The 12,608-nt window shown below is 44.9% G+C and overlaps 1 protein-coding gene across 2 annotated transcripts in view; it reads left to right on the top strand.

The window, feature by feature from the left end:
- Positions 1 to 12,608, top strand: part of sptbn5 (spectrin, beta, non-erythrocytic 5) — a 275,567-nt gene that overhangs the window by 191,200 nt on the left and 71,759 nt on the right. For both annotated transcript variants that reach the window (XM_072569378.1, XM_072569377.1), the window contains 3 exons: positions 3,853 to 3,974; positions 7,294 to 7,456; positions 8,975 to 9,163. In XM_072569378.1, coding sequence (XP_072425479.1) covers positions 3,853 to 3,974; positions 7,294 to 7,456; positions 8,975 to 9,163 — 474 coding nt within the window. The remainder of the gene's footprint in view (positions 1 to 3,852; positions 3,975 to 7,293; positions 7,457 to 8,974; positions 9,164 to 12,608) is intronic.

The raw sequence follows: 12,608 nt of genomic DNA, 5'->3' as shown, positions 1-12,608 counted from the left end.
TGGGAAGTGGGGGTGAGGCCTGGGAGGGCCTCATTTCTTTTTAGCTGGCGCAGACATGATGGGCAGAAGGGCCTCCAACTGTACCGTAAATGATTCTACATTTTCAAAATATCTGGAGGAGGAATGCTCACGGATGTTGGAGTGACAGTACCAGAAATGGTTCTCACGAGGGCCAGTCTGGAGAGATGGATCAAATGGCCTTCTCCTTATCCAGTCGCTAATTCTGTGGAATGGTCAGTGGAAGCCCTGGCACCTTGCCTATGTGGTCATCCTGAGTACCTGAGTCTTGACAATGAGGTTTGGCAGAGAGGGCAGCCACTCTACTGCTAGCCATCACAAGAAAAGAGACAAATGTGCATTTCTAAAGCACCTAGGACACAAGGGCGCAACCTCGGAGTGAAGGGACGACCCTTTAGAACTAATATGAGGAGGAATTCCTTCATCCAGAGTCTGATGAATCTGTGGAACTCATTGCTACAGAAGGCCTGGAGTGTATTAAAGATGCGGAGGTGCCAGTGTTGGACTGAGGTGGACAAAGTTAAGAATCACACACTAGGTTATAGTCCAACATTTGGAAGCACTAGTTTGCAGAGTAAACTAGTGGGGTGGGATCATAAGACACAGAATTTATAGCAAAAGACCACAGTGTTAGGACAGATGGGTTTTTGATTCGTAAGGGGATCAAAGGTACAGGAAGAATAGGGTTGAGAAAACATGATCGAATGGTGGACCAGACTCAATGCGCCAAACGGCCTAATTCGTACCAGCAGCTCTTCACCTCAATTCAAGCAAACTGTCACTGGGATACTGCACTGGAATATCCCCACAATTCCAATCACAAGTGAAGAAGGTTGAAACAAGTATGCAAAATTCCCTGAATTATCTGACTTTTGGACACAGGTTACAGAAAGCACAGATCAGGTTCATAACGTGGGTTACCATTTATTACAAATATCTAGACCCTAGCTACAGGTAAACAGGTAAAAACTGTCAACATTTAACACAACTAATTAAAACTCTAATCCCCTTATACCACAGTATATACACACACACATTCTCTCTTTCTCTCTCTCTCTGTCTCACAGATGCACACACTCTCTGACACACACTCTCTTTCTCTCATACACACACTCACTCACCCTCTCTGTCTCTCTCTCTCTCTCTCACACACACTCTCTCTCTGTCTCTCTCTCTCTCTCTCTCACACACACCCACACATACACACAAACACATACAAACACACTCTGTCTCTCTCTCTCTCTCTCTCTCTTACACAGACACATGCACACAGACTCCTTCGCACGCACACAAGTAAACACATGGATGGATGGGATAAACTGGGAAAGTTGTTGAGTCATCTCTGTCCTTGAGTTCATGCTGTTTCTTCCTGGGTTCCCTTTTCTGAATGTTGTCACTGGTTTGTGAAAGGCCCGACATGGCAGATCATCAGTTAAACCATTCATTGTTACATAAGGTTCAAGCACATACAATATAATTGGACATTGCTTGGGGCCTGCTAAAACTCCTCACCTTTACAGCGCCATCCTGGAAATCAAACATTTGGTTTTTGTACTGCAAACCACTTTGGAAATTCCCCTTCCTTTTCATCTCCACTCAGTAAAGTGAGGAGTTTATGACTTGTCTTTCTCACACACATCAAGTCCCGCATCCCTTGTTTCCATTTTCACAACCTCTGATGTTCCCTTCCTGCCCTAAGCCAAATTTGCATCGTTTTTTTATCTCATTCATATCCCATCTCTGAGCTAATCTTGACCGTGAGACCTACCTCATACTTGCTCAAGCTCAGAGCCACACGACTATGTTAGTTGACATTGTTAATGGCTCACTCTCTCTATTGTCTCTCTTTCCCTCAAAATCAACACTATCACCCCTCTCTTCCAAGAAACAGCCCAGTGTTCTCTCTCATCGTTTTTCCTTTATGCTTGGGCTTAATGATTTCGGTGTGTGGTACATATATCCATACACATGCGCACCTTACAGGCCGCTTGCCTGCTCTGCCTTTACAAACTATCACCTTCTCCAACTTCTCATTCCACTTTGAACACTTTTCAAATCCTCGCCCACTTTCCCCAGAAATACCCATGTGAATCTCTCTTTATTCAGTTTTATGTTCCACTTGTATTACTGGGGAGAAAAGCCTTGTCAGATTCACAAATGACATCCTCTGTGTCTGTGACAAGAGAAACCAATCATTCCTTGTGCACTTTGACCTGTATCCAGCCTTCATCAGTTGACAACACCATTGTCCCCCAACACCTCTCCACCAGGCAAGGACCAGAGTCAGTTAGCTCTCTGCTTATCTGCCTCATTCGAGCCAGAGTGTTCCTTACAATGGTTTCTCATCTTACTCTCACACCTCTGGTGTCTCCCAAGGCCCCCTTCCTATTTTTCATTTATATGCTGCCCCTCAGCAAACTCTTGCAAAACGCCAGTCTCAGTTTCCACACGAAGACCCCCAACTCCACCTCACCACCAGTTCTCTCCCTCCCTCTCTCTCTCTCTCTCTCCCTCCCTCTCTCTCTCTCTCTCTCTCTCTGTGTATGTCGGACTGCTTGTCCAACGTTCCATGCGTTTACTTGTGTGCGTGTGAGGGAGCCTGTGTGCAGAAATCCCCTCCGGTTAAATTTTGGGAAGACTGTAGCCAATGTTTTCTTCTCTCCCACCTGTAAACTCTGCTCCCTTTAACCAGCTCCATGCCTCTCTCTGGCAACTATCAGGGTTTGGACTAGACTTTTCACAACCTTAGTGACATTTTGACCCTGAACTGAGCTGTCTGCATTGTCACTAAGACCTCCCATTCCCCCTCTCTCCTGCCTCAGCTCAATGCTGCTGTAAGCTGCCTTTGTAATCTCCAAATGTGACTGTTCCAACACAATCTTGTCTGACTGTGGACTACTTTTTGTAAGGTCCTCCAAAACTCCACTAACCCTATCCTAACATCTAATTGAATGCTGTCCATCAAGCAGCTCTGTGCTGTCTGAGTTACATTGGCTCCCTTAGTTTCAACACTCTCCAATCCCTCCTGGGTCTTGTCCCTGCCCCTGTCTGGAGCCCCATTCAGCTTTCCAACTTGAACAACTCCACTTTTAAACATTTCTCCAAAGCTGGGACATGCCTTCAGTTACTGAGTTCTGAAATGCCCTCCTTAAACACCCTCTCTGACCCCTCCCCAATCTCATTCTCTCTCTCTCTCTCTCTCCACCCCACTTTCCTACCACTGTCTATCCCTCTGTCTCAACAGCTCTCCATCTCTCCCCTTCCTCTCAGTCTCAATCTCTTCCCCTCCAACAATCCTTCCCTATCTGCCCCCCCTTCTCTCTCACACCCCCCCCCGCTCACTCTCTTTCTCTATTCTCCTTCCTTCCCCCACCTACTCCTGCAATCTCCCCCCAACCCCTCCCCTTTTTCTCTCTCTCCCTACACCCCCTCGCACTCTGTCTCCCCTTTCCCTCTTTCCACTTTCTCTCTCTCTCCGACCCCGTTCCTGACCTCTTCTCTGTCCCCTCCTCCCTCCTTTCCTCCATCCTTCCCCCTCTGCCCCTTGCAGACTCTCCCTATCTCTCCCCCTTCCCTCTCCCTTTCTCCCCACTGCCCTACCCTCTATTCCCCTCTCCCCCTCCCCACCTGTTAGATGCTCCCTCAAACTTACTTCCTTGACCATGTAATTGGTCAGCTCTCTGTCCTAATATCTCATTTTGTGGCTCTGGGTCAAATTTCTTTGCATAACGTCCAGTGAAGTGTCCTTTGAGATTCATGGCGCTATATAGACACAGGTTGTTGTTGTTCGAATGGTACAAGCATTCACATCAGGAGATTGTTTATCTGAAACAGGTGCTGGAAGTTAAAGCCAGAGAACTGTGCAAGAGCCAGTCTCCAGTGGGCGATAAGCTCAGCCTGAAGCAGAGAGAAATCCAGGAGGGCTGGCTTCGACTACAGAAGGAAACCAAGCTGCGGTGAGTCAAGTCTTCCAGGGCACACAGTTCAAAGAAACACGTGAAAAAAGGCTAGCTTTTTTTATATTTCCCCCTGCGATCTCAAGGTATGAGCGCTTGTGTATATATAGATATGAGTGAATGTATGTCTATGTCAATATGCATAAGCGTGTGTGCTTGAGTGTGTACAGGGAAGCACATGGCAGGTATAGACAGCTGGGATTCCCTCAAGGAATATACACAACGTAGCTGTGATTTGGTAGTTGCAGATTCACACGTGCAGTTTGTGCATTTTACGGTGTGGAATTGTTGGGCCAAATGGCCTATTCCTACACTGCAGGGATTCTGTACGCAAGGGAAATCAAGAGGGCAAAAAGGGGACAGGAGGTAGTTTTGGCAAATAGGGTTAAGGAGCATGTAAACTAGGGAGAGAATAGGACCCGACAAAGATCAGCAAGTCTCTCTATGTGGAGATGGGTGAGATATTAAACAAGTATTTCATGTCAGTACTAACTGTAGAGAACTTGGAGAAATAAACAGTGATAGCTTGAAAAGCATCCATATTACAGAGGAAGAGGAGCTGGATGTCTTAAAACACAAAATCCCCAGGACCTGATCAGGTGTATCCTAGACCTTTGTGGGAAGCTAGGCAAGTGATCACTGGGCCCCTGGCTGAGATATTTGTATCATCGATTGTCATATCGATTGAAGTGCTAACATGGTGCACTATTTAGGAAAGGTGGTAAGGGAAAGTCAGAGAACTATAGACCGATGAGCCTGGTGTCAGTGGTGGGTAAATTGTTGGAGGGGATTCTGAAGGGCAGGATTTATATGCATTTGGAAAGGCAAGGACTGATGAGGGATAGTCAAAATGTGTTGTTGCATGAGAAATTGTATCTCACTAATTTGAGTTTTTTGAAGAGGTGACAAAGAAGGTTGATGAAGGCAGAGTGGTAGACATTGTCTATATGGACTTCAGTGAGGTGTTCAACAAGCTTCCTCATGGTAGACTGTTTAACAAGGTTAGATCACATTGAATCTATTGAGATACAAAATTGACTTGAAGGTAGGAGACAGAAGATGGTGGTGGAGGTTTGTTTCTCAGACTGGAGGCCTGTGACCAGCGGTGTGCTACAAGGATTGGTGCTGGGTCCACTGTCATTTATATAAGTGATTTGGATGAAAATACAGGAGGAGTGGTTAGTAAGTTTGCAGATGACACCAAAATGTGCGTGTATTGTGGACAGTGAAGAAGGTTACCTCAGAGTACAACGGGACCTTGATCAAGTGGACCAATAGGTTGAGGAATGGCCGATGGAGTTTAATTTAGATAAATGTGAGGTGTTGCATTTTGGAAATGCAAATCAGGGAAGGATTTAATGGTGTAATCCTGGCCAATGCTGCTGAACAAAGAGACATTAGGGTGCAGAGTGATAGTTCATAGCTACCGCTGGTTTTGACTGACCCAGTCTCTCCTCTTCCCACCTGCCAGACGAGTACTGGAACAATTTACACATCAATGATCAATCCGTCTGGCCATGTTATGACACATCTTCTGAGTCCATTATGACCTCAGGTGGGACTTAAACCCTGAGCGTCTGGTCCACGTGCGGGGTCACTGGACTCTGCATCTCCAGATCCACTGGAATCTGAGAACATTGCAGATAACCTGATGTTAGCTGGGGGATTAAAATTGGCCAATTTACCAGAAATAACTCCCCTACTCCATCACTACAGATCTCGATCGTTTGCCCCAATCTAGTGTGATGTTGACCCCACAACCCTTTGACCCGGAGGTGAGACCATCCCCACTAAGGCACAGCTGACAAATACAGGGAAGGCGATGTAGAATTTCAGGTGAAAGTGAGGACTGCAGATGCTGAAGATCAGAGTCAAGATTAGAGTGGTGCTGGAAAAGCACAACAGGTCAGGCAGCATCTGAGGAGCAGGAAAATCGACATTTTGGGCAGGAGCCCTTCATCAGAAATGAGGCTGGGAGCCTCATGTAGAATTTCAGGCCATTGAACCAAGTGCCTGCTGTGGGCAGAGTGTTAAGAATCTTTCGGCAGCAGGAGTAGTGTAAGGCTTTAGATCCCAATGTGGGAGTTGTCCAAAGACAGTAAAGCAGAGCATAAAAGGTCATGTAACGTGGAGATTGGACATTAATGGAATATTATTTAAATAGAGAGAGAGATTACAGAATTCTGAGGTACAGAAAGAGCTGGGTATCCTGACTCTCAAAGGGTTAGCATAGACACACAGCAGGGGATTAGGACGGCACCAGGAATGTTGTTGTTTATGAGAAGGGGAATGGAGTGTAAAAGTAAGGATGTAAGGTTGCAGAATGTTTTTAGAGCTGAGGTAGATAGATTCATGGCTAGCGAGCAAATATTTGAGTGTCAGGGCACACAGGTCCCTGAGGACGAGGCTACAATCAGATTAGCCGTGGTCTTGTTGAATGACAGATCGGACTGGACGGGCTGAATGACCACTGAAGAGGCTCGCTCCTAATTCGTGTGAGTCAAACTGAGGTAAATAAGGGGAGACTGTAAATGGAGTTGGGGCCACTCGCTCAGGCATGTCCCAAAGACCAGTGCTGTTGATTGTGAGACTGAGTTTACAGAGAGCAGTAAGCAGGGAGTCAGGACAAGTTTAATAGTCAACACATAAATCAAATGTTAAAGGGTAAGTATGAGTGGGAAAGCAGGTGGCATTTAAAGTGGCAAAGTGCAATGCAATGATAGTAGGGAATGAAAATAAACCATGGGAATATTTCATAGAATCTCTACAGTATGGAAAGAGGCCATTTGACCTATTGCATCTGCAACAACCCTTCAAAGAGCATCCCACTCTATTCCTGTAACCCTGAATTTGACATGGCCAATCCACCTAACCTGTGCATCTTTGCACTTTGGGAGGAACCCGGAGCAGCCGGAGGAATCCTACACAGACACAGGGAGAATGTGCAAACTCCACAGAGTCACCCAAGGGTGGAATTGAACCTGGGTCCCTGGCGCTGTGAGGTAGCAAAAGATTACTGTCTTAATGACAGCCTCAGTTGCAGTGTTATTGTTACTCTCATAGTCAATGTCTCAGGTACAGCTTCAACCTTGCGAACAAATTAGAAGAAACTGTGTTCAGAGGTAAGTATATAAGCATGTGAACATATAAAATGGGAGCAAGAGAAGGCAATTCGATCCCTTGAGTCCACTCCAACATTCAGTAAGATTGTAGCTGATCAGATTAACTTAAGGTCATGTTCCTCCATACATTGTGAATCCCAGAATCGTTCTTTCTTTAGTTATTAACTTACTTTCAGCTATTCCCTCACTTTTTGCAGGAAGGAAAAGTTGGAAGCCTCATACCAGCTGCAGAAGTTCAACAGGACTGTCCGGGAACTGATGGACTGGGCACAGGCGATGGAAGAGCCAATGGACCAAGGAAGTCTGCCCAAGAGTAAGCAAGAGGCAGACGCCATGATAGAGGAGCACCATGAGAGAAAGGCAAGGACATAGCCCTGAGATTGATCCAAACTAACTTCATCCTCTGCTCTGGGCACAACTGGGATGTAACTGCAGCATCTGGCTTAGTTTCTTTATAAGCAATATGTTGCATTTTACTAGCCCCAGATTGTTCTACTGTGCTGCAAACTATTGATAAGTGCATCCGTTCTCAACAATGAAAGGAAAACAAATTGCAATGGATGCTGTAGCTCTGAAATATAAACTGAAAAAAAATGTGCTTTTATCCCCATCAATTTGAGTCTGCAGTGAGGTGGGAGGATGGTGCAAGGAGATTGTTCCAGATGTTTCTATCAGGGTATTGTATAACTTGGCCAACAGCTTGTGATATTGTCACTGGATTAGTGATCCCAGAGGCCTCGACCATTGGTTCAAATCCTACCATGTCAGCCAGGGGAATTTAAATTCACTTTGTGAATAAATCTAATCTAATGCAACAGTCTCAATAATAATGATCGTGAAACTATCAGCTTGCTGTAAACCCCATCTGAGTTCCCTTCAAGACCCTATCTGTTCTGACTGGCATGTGACTCCAAATCCACAACCAGTGTGATTGACAGTTAACTGTCATTGAAAAGGACCTGGAGCCCACTCCCTGGTAGACGTTCACTTGCTCCAGTTAGTAATCAACAGTAAATGCTGGCCTAGCCAGTGATGCCCAGACTCCCTCTAGAATAAAGGTGAGAATCCACTAAGGATCTGGACCTCACGTAGATGGTTCATGTCAACCCACTGTAAGCTGCCAAAAACCACAACAGGAATGAACTCAAGCATAAAGAGGATGAGAGAAGATTAAATAGTAATTAAACTTTGGCTCTGTACAGTGTAGTAAAGGTTTCAGCACAGCCTGTGAGGGATGAATTAGCCTTCATTGAGAACAGAAGTATGAATAGTGTCTCTATCATAAATGGTTGTAAACTCTGCCTTCTGTGTTCACCTCATGAGATGTTGAGGAAGAGAATTGGAATGTTCAAAATAACAGACATAAGGGTGGCAAAGGTTGCTGACTTTGTGGATATGTTTGTGTTTATCTGTGTGCATTTGTGTGTATTTGTATTCATTAGGATTTGTGTCTCTCTGAGGGCGGAGGGGAGTTTCTGACTGTGCTTTTGTGCTCGTTGTGCATGTAGATGTGAATTTTTACGTACATGGGTGTGTTTCCATGCGTGGGAATTTGTGTGCGTTTCTGTGTCTTTTGTCTCCATGTGTGACCATTTGTTTCTTTTTGTTTGTGGTGGTTTGTCTGTCTCTATCTGGGTGAGAATCTCTGTTCGTATGGGTGTCTTTGTGTGTATATATTTTTTATGTGGAGGCATGCCTGCAAGTGTGTGTGTGTGTGTGTGTGTGTGTGTGTGTGTGTGTGTGTGTTGGTGTGTTTATACGTATGTTTTGTGTGAGAATGTGTTTGTTTCTGTATTTTTGTGTGTGTACATGTCTGTGTGTATGTGTCGATATCTTTGTATGAGCATGTGTTTGTCTGACTGTTTTTGTTTTTCTTAGACTGAGATCCAGGCCAGAGTGGAGCGTTTCGATGCAGTCAGGAACGTTGGTGTTGAGTTAGTGGCTGCAGGACATTATGCCTCAGCAGACATCAGGCAATCCCTCGCAATGGTGGAAAAGACCTGGACCACTCTAAATGAGGCTTGGCAGGAACGCAGTACCAGGCTGGCAGAAGCCAGTGATCTACAGGTACAAACAGGCGAGGAGAGGTCACACACCACCTTCACATCGTCGATTAGTGAGGGTGTAACATTTGACCAAATATTGCTCAGTTACATACAGGGAGTCATAGAGTTATGAGTCAGAGAGATGTACAGCACGGAAACAGACCCTTCGGTCCAACTCATTCATGCCGACCAGATATCCCAATGCCCATTTGCCAGCACTTGGCCCATTTCCCTCCAAACCCTTCACATTCATATACCCATCCAAATGCCTCATAAATGTTGTAATTGTACTAGCCTCCACCACTTCCTCTGGCAGCGCATTCCATACATGTACCACCCTCTGCGTGAAAAAGTTGCCCCTTAGGTCCCTTTCATATCTTTCCCCTCTCACCCTAAATCTATACCCTCTAATTCTGGACTCCCCACCCCAGGGAAAAGCCTTTGTCTATTTATCCTATCCATGCACCTCATGATTTTATAAACCTCTATAAGGTCACCCCTCAGCCTCCAATATTCCAGGGAAAACAGCCCTAGCTTATTCAACCTCTCCCTCTAACTCAAAACCTCCAACCCTGGCAACATCCTTGTGGATCTTTTCTGAACCCTTTTCCAGTTTCATAACATCCTTCCAATAGGAAGAAGACCAGAATTGCATGCAATATTCCAACAGTGGCCTAACCAATGTCCTGTACAGCCTCAACGTGACCTCCCAACTCCTGTACTCAATACTCTGACCAATAAAGGAAAGCATACCAAATACCTTCTTCACTATCCTATCTAACTGCAACTCTTCTTTCAAGGAGCTATGAACCTATACTCCAAGATCTCCCTAGCACCTTACCATTAAGTGTCTAAGTCATGCTAAGATTTGCTGACCCAAAATGCAGCACCTCGCAATTATCTAAATAAAACTCCATCTGCCAATCCTCAGCCCATTGGCCCATCTGATCAAGATCCCATTGTAATCTGAGGTAACCTTCTTTGCTGTCCACTGCACCTCCAATTTTGGTATCACCTGCAAACTTACTAACTAAACCTCCTATGTTCATATCCAAATCATTTATATAAATGACAAAAAGTAGTGGACCCAGCACCGATCCTTATGTCACTCCACTGGTCACAGGCCTCCAGTCTGAAAAACAACCCTTTACCACCATCCTCTATATTCTATGTTTGAACCAGTTCTGTATCCAAATGGCTAGTTCTCCCTGTATTCCATAAGATCTAACCTATCTAACCAGTCTCCCATGGGGAACCTTGTCGAATGCCTTACTAAAATCCGTATAGATCATGTCCATCGATCTGCCCTCATCAATCCTCTTTGTTACTTTTTCAAAAAACTCAATCAAGTTTGTGAGACATGTTTTCCCATGCCCAAAGCCATGTTGACTATCCCTAATCCGTTCTTGCCTTTCCAAATACAAGTACATCCCATCCCTCAGGATTCCCTCCAACAACTTGCCCACCACCGACATCAGGCTCATTGGTCTATAGTCTCCTGGCTTGTCCTTACCACTCTTAAACAGTGGCTCCACGTTAGCCAACCTCCAGTCTTCCGGCACCTCACCTGTGACTATCAATGATACAAAAATCTCAGCATGGGGCCCAGCAATCACTTCCCTAGCTTCCCACAGAGTTCTCGGGTACACCTGATCAGGGCTTGGGATACCTTTATGCATTTCAAGACATCCAGCACTTCCTCCTCTGTAATATGTACATTTTTCAAGATGCCATCATCTATTTCCCTACATTCTATATCTTCCATGTCCTTTTCCACAGTAAACACTGATGCAAAATACTTGTTTAGCATCTCCCCCACCTCCTGCGACTCCACACAAAGGCTGCCTGACTGATCTTTGAAGGGCCCTATTCACTCCCTAGTTACCATTTTGTCCTTAATGTATTTGTAAAAATACCCTTTGGATTCTCCTTAACCCAATTTGCTAAAGTTATCTCATGTCCCCTTGTTGCCCTCCTGATTTCTCTCTTAAGTATACTCCTACTCTTCTAAGGATTCACTCGATCTATCCTGTCTATACCTGACATCTGCTTCCTTCTTTTTCTTACCAAACCCTTAATATCTTTAGTCATCCAGTATGCCCTATACCTACCAGCCTTTCCTTTCACCCTGACAGGAATATACTTTCTCTGGATTCTCGTTACCTCATTTCTGAAGGCTTCCCATTTTCCAGCCGTCCCTTTACCTGCAAACATCTGCCCCAATCAGCTTTTGAAAGTTCTTGCCTGATACCATCAAAATTAGCCTTCCTCCAATTTCAAACTTCAACTGTTAGATTTGGTCTATCCTTTTCCATCACTATGTTAAAATAATAGAATTATGGTTGCTGGCCCCAAAGTCTCCCCCACTGACACCTCAGTCACCTGCCCTGCCTTATTTCTCAGGAGTAGGTAAACGTTTGCACCTTCTCTCGTAGGTACATCCACATGCTGACTCCGAAAATGTTCTTGTACATGCTTAACAAATTCCTTTCCATCTAAACCCTTAACACTATGGCAGTCCCAGTCTATGTTTGGAAAGTTAAAATCCCCTACCATGACTACCCTATTATTCTTACAGATAACTGAAATCTCCTTACAAAATTTTTTCTCAATTTCCCTCTGACTATTAGGGAGTCTATAATATAATCCCAATACAGTGAGCATCCCTTTCTTATTTCTCAGTTCCACCCAAATAACTTCCCTGGATGTATTTTTGGGAATATCCTCCCTTAGTACAGCTATAATGTTATCCCTTATCAAAAACGCCACTCCCCCTCCTCTTTTGCCTCCCTTTCTATCCTTCCTGTAGCATTTGTATCCTGGAATAGTCCGATATTCTCCCTTCAGAATCTCATCCTTTTCCCTTCCTATGTCGTTGGAACCAGTGAATACAATGACCTCCTGCTGGTCCCTCTCCCCTTTGAGAACATTCTGCACTGTCTCTGAGACATCCTTGACCCTGGTACCAGGGAGGCAACACACCATTCTGATTCTTTGCTCTTGGCCGCAGAAACATCTATTTGTGCCCCTAATACAATTGATCCCTTGGAACCCGATGTACCCCTCATTACATTAGAACCAGTCTTGATACCAGACACTTGGCTGTTGGTGCTACATTTTCCTGAAAGTCCATCACCCCCTACGTTTTTCAAAACAGTGTACTCGAAGACTCATGCACAACCACCTATCTTTCTTGGAGCTAACCCACTACCTGACAGTATCTGCGACTTTTCTCCCTTCCTATAACTGCCATCCATTACATCCCCTTGCTCTTGTAAATTCCTCATTGCCTCTAAGTGTTGCTCCAACCGATCCATTTGATCTGACAGGATTTGCAATCAACAACATTTATTGCAGGTATAATCCTCAGTAATCCGTAAACTCTCCTGAAACCCCCACATCCGACAAGAGGTGCCTATCACTCCACTAAAGGCTATTTTGCTCCTTCCAATCTACAGACCCAGAAA

The sequence above is a fragment of the Chiloscyllium punctatum genome, chromosome 4, assembly GCF_047496795.1.
Source record: "Chiloscyllium punctatum isolate Juve2018m chromosome 4, sChiPun1.3, whole genome shotgun sequence".
NCBI lineage: Eukaryota > Metazoa > Chordata > Chondrichthyes > Orectolobiformes > Hemiscylliidae > Chiloscyllium > Chiloscyllium punctatum.
The sequence above is the reverse complement of the archived record's forward strand: the minus strand, read 5'-3'. Positions and strand labels throughout refer to the sequence as shown.